The sequence below is a fragment of the Falco punctatus genome (assembly GCF_963210335.1).
Source record: "Falco punctatus genome assembly, chromosome: 12".
Taxonomy (NCBI): domain Eukaryota; kingdom Metazoa; phylum Chordata; class Aves; order Falconiformes; family Falconidae; genus Falco; species Falco punctatus.
In genome coordinates, this window is record NC_137592.1 from 23,945,910 (window position 1) to 23,961,229 (window position 15,320).

General features: G+C 40.9%; 1 protein-coding gene across 1 annotated transcript in view; it reads left to right on the forward strand.

Annotated features, from left to right (window-relative positions):
• Positions 1–15,320, forward strand: part of SMYD2 (SET and MYND domain containing 2) — a 62,958-nt gene that overhangs the window by 30,195 nt on the left and 17,443 nt on the right. Inside the window, exons 2-5 of the mRNA XM_080408690.1 lie at positions 1,538–1,601; positions 8,985–9,095; positions 10,727–10,787; positions 13,326–13,450. Of these exons, the coding sequence (XP_080264816.1) occupies positions 1,538–1,601; positions 8,985–9,095; positions 10,727–10,787; positions 13,326–13,450 (361 nt within the window). The remainder of the gene's footprint in view (positions 1–1,537; positions 1,602–8,984; positions 9,096–10,726; positions 10,788–13,325; positions 13,451–15,320) is intronic.

The window sequence follows — 15,320 nt, forward strand, 5'->3', positions numbered from 1 at the left end:
CCCCACTGATAGGAAATAATGTTGTAGGGGTAACAGTTATCTCATGGGATAGCTTCTAGAGATTATCTCCAGGAGCATCCTGTTTAAATGCTGCTTGTTCTCGGTACTAGCTGCCTTCGTGGAGCTCTGGAGGAGCACAGTGGTCAAGGAATATACTGAATGCAGTACCATGGCAGTTACAGTTGCGTAATCTGAAACCTATTTCACACCAGGGTGATGAGGTTCCTCTAAGTGGAAAGCTATCTCAGTGATGTAACTTGACCTGCCAGTAGCTCAGAAGTGTGTTTTGTGTCTGTGCCCAGTTGCATTAACGCTGAACTAACACATACTACATTCTGAACTGTGCCTACTTAACTGTGCCTTAAAGGAGGAAGGTTGTGGGCTCGGCACTACTTTGGGAAGAGAAACTTCGCTAAGTGGTCATAAAACTGTTGTAGTAAAATGGACAGAACGGAACTGGAAACCTTGTATTTGCATCTGATAGTATTGGTTGCTTTAAATACACAGCTTTGGTTGGGGTACATGCTGTCAGCAGGCGCAGCCATGGTGTTGGCCTGACTCACTCAGGTTGCGCCTTCTACCCTGCAAGAATAATCAGAGGAAGTCAAGACTTGCTACACTTTATGGACTCTGAATGCCAGTGACCTCTGAAATGTTGTACACTGTCGTATTGTGTGAGGACACTCACCCTTGTTTTACTCCAATTTACCTCAGTTTAAGACAAATTTTTTTGCCACTTATACTGGGAAGGGTGTGTGGACATTGTAAAGTATTCAGTACTGCTGAGAGATCCATGTTGCTGTCATGCTAAAATGTCACGTGTTGGGTAACACATGCTCTATTTTTGATGGGATATGCTACAACGCATGCACCTTGAAGCAGAAAAGGACCTTCCTTTTGGCAGTTCCCTGTGCTGGGATATATACAAAAATAAAAAAAGCAAAGCACCAGCCTTAGGTCACCTTAGAATACACAGATACCAGCGCAGACGTTAGCAAGACAGGAAGAGGCTATGTGGTGACAGGAGATCAAATACTGTATTTAATAATTCAACATGTTTTCTTGGTGTTAGGAGGCAGTTACTCGTGAAACAATGGTCATGCTTTCTATAACCAGCTTGAGAAGCAATGGGACTGGCAGAGTAGAAGCAAGGGGTTAATAACAGTGAGCAAGTATACAGAGCAATTGGGAAGTTTGGAAAACAAGGAAAAGTTAGCTACCAGTATGCATCACAAAGTGGCAAAAACTGATGCTGTCTGTCAAACAGCAAAGTAGTAACATTTCCAAATGCAGCAGTTTATCAGGACAGCAGAGTGCTTTTGCATAGTCATAGTTGTTAGGAGAAACTTGCTTCTGAAACTCTTAAATGAAAATAGCATCTGCTTTTGGAAGAGGGGGTTCAAGCTGTAGTTGTAGTGTTCTGAAGAAAATACAGTTTTCATTGTGAAATGCAAAATATTGTATAAAAAGTGATACAGGATACATTTGTATTTCATTCAGATTTATAGAATAGAGTAACTTCTGTTTTCTTTTTAAGGAAAGAAGGATTGTCCAAGTGTGGAAGATGTAAACAGGCCTTTTACTGCAATGTGGAATGTCAGGTATGGTAATGCAATTTGTGAGGATGTGGGGGAAGGAGGGCGGGGGGTTATTGAACTCCCATTTTTTTATTTGTGTGGCTCAGATAGTCTAATTGTAGCCATGGTTAGTAGTAGTCCGGTCAGTTTCAACATCCCACAGGTGCTGACCATGGAGTTGTGCATTGGACAGTTACAGGATTTGGACATGGTCTGCATGAGTCTTTCAAGATCAGTAGCTCTGGGGCTTGGTACCACTGAGACTTTGATTAGAGCTCCCTGTCAGCCCACTAATTATGTCTGTATTACTTCTTTCTTTAAGCACAAACCAGATAATTTAACGTTACCTCACTAAACTGGTAAGAGTCTGTGTCTAATGGAAAAATCAAATCACTAAATAGCTATTTTAAGGAGCTTTTATTGGGTTATTTTTAGAATCTTTGCAAATATTTTGGGTGGCCATAGCTGACAATAGTCATAACCGTTTGAAACCTGTCATGCCTTCTCCCTAACTGACTCATTTTGGCAGCTTTTATTCTTTTTGTATACTTTGGTTTTTGAAAGCCCCTGAAAATAGAATATAAGTGTACGGTAAAGCAGAGCATTATGAAGACATCCAAAATACTTGCATGCAATTTTAATTCCATTTTTACTTCAAACTAGAATAAGCACCTTTCAAAAAAGTGATTTTTGCCAGAACTGGTATCTAGCCTTTGTGGACTGTCAACTTGATATGGAAGAATTACCCAGTTCACCTGTGAAAAACTCAACTGGATTGCCAGCTAAATAATGTAAACTATGTAAGATCTGCTGGGCACAGAGTATGGAACAGTGCTTATGAAAGATTCGAGTCACCAAATGTCTGGCATGCAACTATGTATTAGCTATAAATAACCCAAACCTTCTCTTATTATGTGGTAGCATGCAGTTGAGTGTGTGGGTTGCATGCAAAGCGTTCTCCATTGTCCTTATCTGGATGTAGATGTTGCGGTTTGTGCCGTTCAGTTCCCAAGCACTTCAGAGATGACTACTGCTTTTATTTCAAGGACGTAACTTCCTCTCCCATTGCGCTAGTTGCAAAGCGAGCCTGGCCTCCCTTAGTTCTCCTTCTGTTGCCTCCCCAGATTCCTGCTTTGTCACAGTGTCTTAGTGAATTGTTGGTGAATCAAATGGTCTTTTTGGTTTTGAAGCACCCAGAGGACTCAAAATGCTTAAAAGAAATAATTTTTTTACAGATTTTGTAATAGTTCACAGAATATTGAAAGACTGACAGCCAACAGTTGCTGGGAGGAAAGAGAACACTTACTGTATGAGCTTCCATAAGGCTCTTGAGAGAAATCTGGGTAAGTTTTAAAGACAGTGTAGGGAAACCCCATGATTTGTTCATGAGAATGCTTATTTGTTAAGACATGTTTCCATATGACATTGTTTCTTAGGAAGCTTTTAACTAGATAAGGGAAGGAAATAATTGAACAAAGCAATTTACTGGCTGTTTAGCACTTTTTATGTGAGGTTATGAGTTTCTTCTCTTACTATATAAAATTCACAGTGGTTTATGAAGCAGGTAAGCAAGATTTACTGAAGTAGGGGAAAGCTCAGTGATTTGTGCCAGGAAAAATAGCAAGTAGGTTATCATGGTGGAAGTAGCAGAACTTATTTCTGCTGATCCATGGTCCTTTGTTTTTACCTTCAGGTTCCTTCTTCAGTCCCTCCCTTAGTGTCCTGTTTCTAGCCTTGACAAAGTTTATACTTTTCTATTTAAGAACAAGGAGTTTTTTTCTTTCTTGGGTGAAGTCTTGTACATGATTTCTTAATTTGATCTTTTTTGTTGTTTTTGGATGATCAGAGTACTCTTTCTGTAGCAGAGCATATTTCAAGAATAAGAAACTGAACTGCTCAAACTGAGTGTCCTTAACACTGCAGGAGATGATGCTCAGCAAAACCCTGCCTTTCTGATAAGTTAATGGAGTTAAAATATTTTCTACCTGTTGGTGTGTAATAGGATGCTTTAGATGTAAGGACCTTTTTTAGATGTGATGCCTAGACAGCCGTATGACAAGCACAGGTACCAGCACTTCACACTTACTGGTGATATGCATATGGCTTTTGACTTCCTAGTTGATGTAACCATCTTCCATGTTTTAGGCCCTTCTGAGTCAGTCTGATGAAACCAAGGAATGTTGCTGAGATTGAATTCTTTGACATTCTTTCAAAGTTACCTTCAAGCATAATATTCTCTAGAAACCGGTCTCCACTGACTGTACGTGCTGCACAGACAATCTGCACTGCATCTTCATCCCTGTCTTGTTCAAAGGCACTTTTCAGCAGTTCAGCAATTCTTTGTCAAAGCCAAAAAGGACATCTGTGCCTTGATACTCAACTTGTAACACTGGAGTGTGCAATAAATGTGTCCCTTTTGCCTCCATGGATGGGACTACTTCATGCAACACTGATTAAAGGGGAGGGCTGTGCTTGAGAACTGTGATGGCATTGTCCATTCAATTTTTGGGTTTTTAAGTTAAATTTTCTCTGTAAATCCATATTTTCTTTGGTCAGTTCAGCTAAAAATTACATGTACCCAACAATCATGGTATTATTTCATGTGTTGCTTAGTACCTTCTTACTCAATATAATTCAGTTTGGCAGCTGTTTATCACATGAAGAATACTGTATGGGGATAGAAACCCAAAGTTTTTGAGCTTACTCTTTCCTTACTTAAAGATCTGCTATACCACAGTTCTTTCTAGTGGTGTGGAGAGATGGATCAGGAGACAAGAGAAAGGTGCCAAAGTGTGCAGTAGGAAGCAATTTTTTTTGATATATTTCTCAGAATTACAGATTTTATGACTGCAGATACCTTCCTCTCTCTTTTTCAGTTGAATTAGTTTTTTTTTTTTCCTCTTTCAAAACAACATGGTTGTTGAAAGTAAAGTTAGTGATACTGCATGTATTTCCTGCTCTGTTGATCCACATAGTATCCTTGTTTTGAGGATCTTAAAATACTTTCCAAACATTTTATGAATGAAGCCTCACAGCAGCCTTTGGGACATTTCTGGTTTTGCAAATGGGCTATAGGTACACAAAAATACATCGACTTGCTGAAGTTCCTCAAGTGGTAAAAGAGTGCGTCTCCTGCCATATGGCCAGGTGTTGGATGCAGTGACCAAGTCCTTCTTTGCAGTAGAATTCCTTTGCCCTGGTTGTTGGGAAAGGTGGTGTCACACTGTAGTGCGATGGACTGAGCCCAGGCGAAGACAAAGGCTTGCAGTGATACAGTGGCTGATTTGTTTAGGGCACTCCTTATACGCACACATACGTGTGCATGCTGGCCCTGGCACAAATTCCCTTAGTGCTAACGTATCCTTTGCCTGTTTTGGTCTGTTGTTTTGGTTTGTTCTTTTTTTAAGATAAGTAACCTTAAGTTTGACCTTTATTAAGCTGGATGTTTGCATAGTCATAGGTTCAGTCTTGGATGTGGGGCACCTGAGAGTGGAAGTTGTCTTCACTGTCTGTCCTTGAATGTTTTGTGGGTTGGTAGGATCTAGCCTGGGTTTGCTGTGTCTTTCTTTTCCCAGCCCCTAATCCAGTTCTCCTTTTAAAAGGATTTGTGATTTCCAGCTGATTCATACCACTCTGCACTCCTCGAAGCACAGGCCTGTTGTTACAGCAGTGGCTTTCAGACCCCATCTGCAGCTGTTCGGGTCTTGACTTCTTAAATTATAATAATTTTAGTCAAACAGCAGGAGACCTGTGCTCATTTTTTCTCCTCAGAAATTAGCTGTTGAAACGCTCTGAAGATAAATGTTTTAAGAGGGTTATGTGGTTGCAATTGTGGAACTGGTGAACTTGAACCAGCTACTGGAGCTCCTCTTTCTGTTAATACATGTAGCTATTATTTATCCCAGACAGAGTGGAGATCAGCTAGCCAAAGTGCAGAAAGAGATGTTTTTGTCATGACTTTCCATATCTGAAATACATTTTGAACAAAATGTTTACGGGTTTGTCTTAACTTGTCATGTTGAAGAGTGCTGTAGTTTGTATTTCTGGAGTGAGGGAAACATACTTTTATTAGGCCTCAAAATGGAGTTATAGTCCTGCAATTAGCATCAAGCAGATGTGTTTGAAATGGGATCTTGTAGAAATTGCTCACTCCTCTTTGGTGAGCTGCAGAAAAGATATGAAATTCTTGCTGTAATGATCCTGCACAAGAGGAATCTGACACTGCAAGATCCTGCTTAAGATTCCAATGGGGAAGTGTCTGTCCTCCTATCCAAAAACTTTCTCCATGTAATTTTTTTTGATAAATGCCTCCTGTGAACCTTTTGAACATTAACCCATGGAAGTCAAATACTGTCTGTGGCCCAGCATTTGGTAAATGATGGTTGGGAAGGATGGCTGTGAAGATGTGGGAGACTCTTACCTTTGCTGCTTGATGAAGGACTATGTGAGAGAACTTTTCCAAATAATACTAGACATCAAAAGTTGCCTCACTGAAATTTGATTACAGAATTGGATGCCATTTGAGCATAATTGGGCCTTAAGCTTTTGAAGAAATGGACTTAACCCCTACACTGGTTTGCCCAGCATTTCTGTCTGGTATTTGTGTGTGGGGTTTTTTTATCAATTGAAATACAAGAGAAATTTTACATCTTATTGAAAAAGTCCATGTGAGGAAGGAGGTGCAAGGGCATTTGTTTGGACTTGAGTCTTACTTTTTTTGAGTATTACATTTTATTTTTTGGTGGTGGTTTGCTGGGTTTTTTTATGCTGAGCTATATGACAGTGTTCTGGGAATTAATCCAGTAGTCCTGGATGGTGGAATTGTTTTGGAGAAATTGGTGGAGAAGACTGTTTCCATGCTTTGATGTGAAAAGCATAAGCTTTAAAGAACTTCCCTTCCAAAAATGTTGTCACTCACTCCTAAAGAAGAGGAAAATACTGTGGATGTAATGAAAATAGGAAGAAAATATCATTAATGTAGCATTAGGGATTCAAGCAGAAGAATGCTACCTGTTATAATTCAAAATACTTAGAGGAATATGTGGAAAAGAATGCAAAATACGGTCCTGCTGTGATTGCAGGGAAAGCTGCTGTCACAGTGTTTCCATCCCAGGTATTACTCAGTCATCAGTACTCTCTCTTCTTGTGGTGTTTCAGGCTTTTATCTCATTTCACACAATTCAGCCGTATCTTGTCCCTTTAACCTCCCTAGCAGTTCATATAACTCAGTATGATTCTGCCTGGGGAAAGATTTTAATTAACAATGTGTAAAGAATAAAGGGAATAAACGGATTTTTAAAAACGCTGCTTTGAGACAGGCATGTGATTTTGCATTTTGATTTTTTGTTTTATCGGGTATTCTCTCCTGTTTATTTAATCAGTATGTATGATGTGGGTCCTACAAAACTTCAGGTTCTGTGCCTTCACTTCTTGCGCACCCAGCAATGATGCTGAAGTTGGTGGGTGTGCAAGAAGAGGTCTCTCTCTATCTCTCTTCTTAGCCTTCAGCTTGTAGATTCCTAAGCAAAGGCTATTAGGAATTTTCCAGAGAAAGGTCTTGGGGTGTACGTAGGAAACAGGTCTCACGAGGGATGCATTTTGTAGTGACAGCCATAGAAGAGTTCAGAGTATAATTTCATGTGACATGATTACAGTGTAATGTACTATTTCAATTCTTCTGGTCTGTATTGCCACGTCCTCTTAGAACATTTACACTGGAGCTTATTTCAAGCACCCTGTATGTATGATTTTTTGGAAGCGCTGTAGTGAGATATCAAGGACAACGAAGTTGACATTGCGAGGGGTTGCATACTCTTGCAGCGTTGCGCTGCTTCGAATCCTACCTGAGACTGGAGTGGGTGTTCGCATTTCTTTTCCTAATAAAATAAACTCCTAAAGCTGTCCATGCCCAGGCAAATTAAAATGGCATTTCAGAGGAAGAATTTGTGGTGTACTAACTCTGAAATTAGTGATCTCAGCTTTTGTTTTGATCTGCAAAACCTGCAAATAAGTGGACCAGCCAAGACAGGAGACGCTAAGGGTCCTGATTCACCTGGCTGTTTGAATTGCCTTGGGTTGTCCTATGTGGCCTCCAGCTGTAGCTCCCACAAGGAATGCATCGCCCAGTAGATCTGTATCATATCTACTGGTTGTACATAGATGTTTTTAGGTAGCCTAGGTTGTCTCAAATGGCCCTTGCCATCAGTGGTTAGGCAACTGAGGGAAACTGGTTTTCTTCTGTTCCTGCCACTCAATCGCTCTGATGGGCTATGTGATTTTTTTTATTTATTTTGGTTTTGTTGTTTTTTATCAAGTGGCCTAACACACTGTCTGTGATACCGGGTGAATCACAGTAAGGGGAATTAAGAACTTCCTGGAGGCTGCAAGAAGTTTTTCAAGTTTTCGCCTTGAATCAATTAAAATTTTGTGGGATTTATTGTGATTTCTTTCCTCTGCTACCGTTTTCTACTAGTTTAAATTTGGTCTGAGAACAAAACTTGATGCTCCCTATACAGGCAGAACACTATAGGTCTGTTCTAACAGTGCTATAAATGTGCATCTGGGTTAAGATATAAATAACTGTGCATTGCTCGAATATAGAAATAAGAATATTTCCATGTTTGAATAAATAAATAAAATGAAATTTGATGCAGTCTGAGGACAGCCCTTGTCATTGCAGACTGTTAATCTGCGATTCTGTGCTCATCTTTGAAAGATTTGTTGCTTTGGAGGAAATTTGTTGAGTGCCAAAAGCCAGTGGCTTGTGCTGTCATTCCAAGTGTTATTGTATGTTGAGCTAGGAACATACTATAAATTCTTAACTAAAATGCCTTTTTTAGTGTGTTTTCATCACCTAGCTGTGTTCTTACTCTACAACATTTAAGGAAAAAATCTGATAATTCTATTCAGTAGGTCTTGTTTTGACCTTACATACACGGATTCTTACAGTGATTGTGAATCCATTGACTTCAGAAGCATTACTCCTGATTACACCAGGGTCGTTTCATAATGCGGGGCCAAGGTATTAAATGGAAATGAACCCAATAAAGCCATCAAGCTCAGACCTACTCTGTCCTCATGTGCTTGATCTGAACAATAAGAACTGGTGATTTATAAATCATGTTGTCTGTTTGCTTCTTTGTCATTTAATTCTTTTTTTCCGTTGAATAAATGAAGATGTTCTGACCTTAACTCATCCCTTGTGAGTTTATTTGAAAAAAGCAGGATAGCTGTACCCCTTAAATGTGACTCAAGCTTTTGTTCAGATTTGGTGAGCGTCATCTTATTTTTTTTAAAGGAAACACATTTCACTTGACTTCTAGGATCTGGCAGGACTTGCTGCATCCTCTTTTTTGTCACTTTATCTTCATGGCTTATTTTTTTTTTAATATTTTTCTGCATTTTCAGAAGGAAGACTGGCCAATGCACAAGCTAGAGTGTTCTGCCATGTGCGCTTTTGGGCAGAACTGGAATCCCTCTGAGACCGTGAGGCTGACGGCGAGGATCCTTGCCAAACAGGTGAGCAGGAGGCTAGACTTGGGAGGTATGTTCCTACTCTGGGTGCCAAGGAAGGCAGGAAAATGAAAATTGACCGACAGTAACTGTCCCTGCAAAGCACATATATACTGGCTTCCTGTGTACAGATGAGTGTAATACAGAGCATGAGCAGCTGAATGGGCTGACCATCAGACCACTGCAGCAGTGTCAGGGCCACCATAGTGCAGCTGGAGACTTTTGGGGAAAGATGACAAAAGGCTGTTGAGGTGTTAAGCTGTGTAGCTATAACTTATGGCCAAGGTACTGTTGAACAGAGTCTGGAAAATTTACTGATAGTTTCACAATGTGCAAGGTATTTCAGCCTCCATTCTGGTAGGCTGGAGCTCTTGACTATGTGTGTGGGCTAGCACCAAGGCCATGTTGGTGATGAGGAAGAAGAATGAGACTTGGTATGTGTGGTTAAGTTCTGAGGAATGCTTCTTGTGTTATCTGTCTGCAGGCGTTGATGTCTTTATGAAGCAGTTGCCTGTTGTACTATTTTTCAGCTATGTCTGTGTAGCACTGTGTAGAAGATAACTGCCACTACATTTGTGAGTCAAAAACAATTCTGAGGTATTCAGGTATAAATGTTTATGATTACTGGAGGTAACTGGTGAAAAACCGAGATTGAGAGAGAAATCTCAGACCCTTGGTCTTTGGAGAAAAATAATATTATTTGTAAGGAAATATGATTGCGATGTCAACCTCCGTTTCAGTGTTCCCTAACTATATGGGTATTGAGGATAACACAACTGCTGACAGGGAGGGGACGAGATTCGTGAGTTTCAAGGTTATTATGCTGTGTATCTTTGTAGAGATCTAAACTCTCCGCAAAAACAAATCCTCTTTGAAGCATATTTGTGTGATTGAGGTCTGCTTATGTGACAAGGGCAACCTGGATACTGTATGTAGTGAGGATTTTGGTGGCCTGCTGGGAAGGTAGCTGCGTACTTGCTGTGTGTGTAAATGTGTGTGTGTGAATGTATGTGTGTGTGGCTTAATTAAAGCATGGTTTAGTGGTGATGCACAAACAAAATCAAATGTTTAATGACAAAAAGTCATTGGAATAAATTTGTGCTTTTATTGCTTACAGGGAGGGGGGAGAACGCTACATGTCATATAAAAGCTAAATATGCAAGCCATAGTCCCTGAACCTCAGCTGCTGGGCCACCTGCAAAGCCATATTTAATGGCCAAGATTACAAAGAAGTGGCCTTAGGCCAACAATGGAGCATTGCTTTTGAACTCTGTCAACAGTCAGTTTATTCACTTTCCTCAAAGCGAAGCCTGTCTCCTGCCTGCTTGCTATTGTTAGCAGCTTTCTGGGTGTCTAGAACAAAGCAAATGACATATTTAAAATACTGTTCAGTTTATGTATATAAATTTGATAGGAGTTAGTTTTTGGCTGCCTAATTTGGTTTGGAGAGCGTATTTCTGTGGCTTTACTAAGGGCCATCAATTTAACTCATTGCTGTTCAACTTCTGTAAATCTCATACAGCATGGATTTGGGTTTGTCTTACAGGTAAGAGTCCTCAGCTTATGAATGAGTAGAGAAAACTGCCAATGTAAAACATTAAAATATTTTCTTGTTTATTTTTTCCCTTTATTGCTAGAAAATTCACCCTGAAAGAACACAATCAGAGAAGCTGCTTGCTGTAAAAGAATTTGAATCACGTAAGTAAAAAAGGCTTGCAGGTAAACAGAGGCAGTTATCTATATTCATGATTTTCTTCCCCCTAGCCCCCCTCATCAAAACCTTTCAGAACATCCTACTCCTGTTGGAGAAAGGGAGTAAACAAAGAGAACTGTGGTTCCTCATTTTTTTGAAAATGCAGTGCTCTTACTTTCTTTTCTGGTTTTTTTCTCTGTCGCTTGTGGGGTCTGTGAAACGAGGGTGAAAACCTAGACAGAATTCATTATGTAGCATACATCCATCTCATGGCTTTTCTGGTACTGTAATGTCTTTTGAGAATTGTAATGTTGTAAAATTAAAGTAGCTGGTATTTGTTACCAGGAGGCATAAAATCAGAGGCAGCACAGTTGCTTGATGGTGACAGTGACTAAGGGGCTAATTGCAGAACCCTCTGGACTGTGCTTCAGTATCTGTCACTGCCAGTCAAATCTGACATGTTATATATGATTGTGTTGAAATTCCATGTCCTAAATGCTCCAAAATAATCCAAGCAAGGAGATGAGGCAATATGTTGCTTTTAACTGGCAAGCTACTGTTTGTCTGGTGAGGCAGAGTTAGAAATTGAGCAACTAGGGGACTAGTAACCATGCTGGCTTAGTTTTCGGTTGTCTGTCATTTCTCTTTCTTGGTGCTGGAGGTATTATACAACAAGACAATAAGTTTGTATATTCACATTGCTCAGTCTGATGGCTTCCAACCCCCTTTATAAAATGCTGAATAAATGCAGTCATTGCTAGGACTTGAGGTAGCAGGGTAACCAGGCACAGTGAGATTACAGTCTTGCTTCCTGAACAAAAGCTCCTGTCACAGCTGTTGGGGCAACTGGGGAAATAAGAGGGGAAAATGCCAACATTTGACTTTGCCTAAGGCAAGGATAATTTTTACAGGTAGGTTAGTAGGATTGAGGTTGAGGATGGGTAAGTGCTGAAGTAATTTCTGTATATACTTCTGCATTGCAGCTTGTTTTCAATAATTTATTAATTTGGGAGCTAAAAGGCTGAAATGTTTTTTTTCTGTTGCAGTGTCCCCCTTGTCCTCTAGGAGCCCTTGTTTTGTTTCTGTTTTTTTTCAGTAAGAACCCCTGTTTCTTCTGCCTTATTGACTCTCCTCATCCCGCAGCACACCTTTGCCATGTTCAGCCGTTGCCTTACGCTTTGCAGGGCCTTGCACGGGAGAGGAAAAGGCACCTGCCTGTCAGTTGGAAGCTCAGAATTTCTTATTTCTGATTTGTCCTAGTTCTCATCAAATTGTCCGATTCCATTTTTCTCAGCATTTTTTGTGATTTTCCTGTCATTTGCATCTGCTCTTACAAATCATTTCCCCCTTCTTCCACTGTTGTGCAGCCTTTTCTCTTCTTGCATGTTTTTCTCTCCACTATTATTTTGAGTTGGGAGAGGGGGAAACTGATGAGTTGCTGGCTCTCTTGGAGCAGGAGTGAGCTGGTGACAGTGCTGCTGTAGGAGAGAGGATTAGGAAAAAACTTTCCAATGCTGTGCTCTTGAGGAGGGAGAGGGGACCTGGAGTATATGATTAATCATCTGGCTTGCTCTCATGGACCGGGCAGGAAAAGGTTCAGTGACCACAGCTTTAGCTAGAACATGTCATGGGCCCGAGGGTAAATCTCTGAACAAACCCATAAGGGAATACGCTTGGCAGGTGTGCCAGGACATTTCCACTGATGTTCCTGCTGTCTCCTGTTATTCTCAGGTATCTGCAGGTTAAACACAACTCTGTTGATAGTCACCTTCCAGCCCACGGAGACAGGGGCATTCTCAGGGACTGTTTGTTACTTCCTGAAGCAGGTGCCTGCAGTAGGTCAGATGGATCACACTCCTGGGCACCTTCATGTTATCCTCCTCTTGCTACAAAGGGAACCCCTGGTGACTAGCCTCAGTGTTGCTGTCAACCTTTGTTAGGTCCCTGTGATACGTGGCCACAAATAGTTAGGGCTTCTGTGCTGGGAAAGACCATGTCTTTTAAAAGCAGGGATAAGCAGCAGCAGCCTTCCTTCACTGGAGTTTGGGCTGGTTGGTACTAATAAGGATTAGGTCCGTATGGGAAGTTACACGATGTAAAGCATATTTTAAGAAGCGTGGTGTTGAGTGTGACTTCATACCACAGTAGATGGGACGAGGTAGCTCACAAGGTCGTGTTAGAAAGCTGGGGGTAGTTACCCACAGTTGATAGGCTTCTAGAGGGCCAGAGCCTGCTGGTCTGTTTGCTAGGGTTAACAAACACACTTTAAAGACTGTAAACCTCCCAATAAAGGGAAATTTCTTTCCAGTTACCTGCTAAAGTAAAGGTGTTAGAAAATGCTTTTTTAATCCTGCATGTTCTTGTAGCACATGTGTGGCTTTGGCAGAAGCCGTGTTACATTTACAGAGCAGACACTTCTTGCAGTACTGCCAAGTTCCTTGAGGGGTTTCTGTTTAAGTCTGGGCCTGTTCTAACCTAAGTCTAGCTGCAGTTCACAGGGTAGCGTTCCTGTTACTGAAATCAAATGTATTCTTTGTCCACAGACCTTGACAAACTAGACAATGAAAAGAGAGAGCTGATTGAGAACGACATTGCTGCTCTTCATCACTTTTACTCAAAGCACTTGGAGTACCCTGACAATGCTGCCCTTCTAGTTGTCTTTGCACAAGTAAGTTGGCTAGAACACAGCCTGCTTAGGTGAATGGTGCTGTAGGAGGTTAGCCTTTGTGAAAGGGGAAAACTATTAATGGCAATGGAAATGGTAGCTCTTTGCTTATCTTAGGGACAGCTGAGTGTGCTTGATGGAGAAGAACGACTTCCTTGAGCAGAAGTGGCTGGACGTGCCCCGTTTCAGTAGTGAGGGGAGAGACTTTCTATGAGGTGCTTCTTGAATGTTGAAGAAAAGGGGAAACAGCCTGTATTAGAACCTGTCAAAGTCAGGCTTCTTGTGGGCCAAGCATAGTGCAGCTATTGTTGGACTTACATGGAAGGCCGCTGGTCTGAGACCCTGCAGAGGCAAAATCCTTCATTCAGGCTTCAAACTTGTGGAAATCCTTGCTGGTCAGGTCATCACTGTGTTTGACCTTCACAGGGAGTAAAATTCAGAGAAGTAGAAAGAGCAGTCTGAAACTTTTATCTGGTGTGTGGCTTTTAAATGCAGTCAGGTAGTTTGGTCATCTGGTGAGATGAAGGAAAGGCAGGATGTCTTGTTAGATAACTTCTGAAATGTGTCACCTCTTTTTTCTCACCTGCTTTTCATACGCATCTAAATTGAACTTATTGTAGTGAATGGAATAACACACCAGTGGAATACTGAAAGATCCATTTTCTTCTTTTTCCTCCTCTACTTCAAAATAACCTAATTTTAAACTTAAATGCCTGAGTAAAAAGTTCCGATTTTTTTGAGATGGGGGCAAATGTTGACTGCTGTGATGAAAGTTGAGATGGCAATACTCTGGTTGGTAGAGCTGGGCATCTACCAACAAGGAGGCACAGTTACTATTTCCTTAATACAGAGGTACTGTTATTCTGTAGGGGAGTGATTCTTTAGCCTCTGCTCATCATCCACTTGTTTCTAATAATACATTTCCCTTAAAAGAAAAGTTTTTTCTTTTATGAAGACTTCACAATTTGTTTTTGTCAGAGGGATACTTTAAAGACATCAGTACATCCAGTTTGTTGTGGTGTTTCTGAATATTTTTGTTAGAATATTGCCAGAATCCCCAAAGATTATGTTATTTTGGCTATAGTGGCTTTTGCTTTGTGTCCTCTCCTGGACCAGCTCCACCAGATCGTGATACTTTAACTGACTTCTGCGAACCGCTGACTTCCACATCTGACATTCCATCTGGTCTTCTCTGTAGATGTCTAAGGTCACCCTTAGGTGTCATCTTAAGCTCATCCTGATCATCAGGCATCCATCTACCACCATGGATGTTGCAATTTTTTGAACTAGAATCTCCAAAGGTCATCTGGATGCTCATTAGAAATGTTTAACAGGACACAACCTTTTGAAGTTTTAGCTCCAGCATAAATCTTTCTAGAAGAAGGGGAGGCATGGCTGTACTTGAGATCTACAAACATGTTTCCTAACTATTATCTAACTTGACCTAAAACCAATAGTATGGGTCTGCTGCTACTCCTTTGCTTTGCTTCAGCACTTTCTCTGGCCTCGTGTTGTCTACTTTGCTCTTCCATTTGGCAGTCTTTCTTCTTGTGGCTCAGGACAGCCATTTGGGACTTGGATACCTGCTTTTTGTGGGCCTTATCTGATGTCTCTTACGCAACACAGCTAAGGTGTAATTGGTCCTTTTGAGCTGAGCAAAGATTTTTGTCCTAACCATCCTTGCTTTTCACTGCTGTCTTCCCCAGCTGTTGGTATCATTCTAGTCTCTCTTGTCCCTGTGGATCGTTGCTGTCAAGACTGGCACACTTCCTCCTCAGTCTCACCTTGTCATCTCTTCAGTTTCTCTCTTGTCTCAGGTTCCAGCGACTCACCCTTTCCTTGAAGACCTTGCATAATTTTGTGCCTCCCTTTG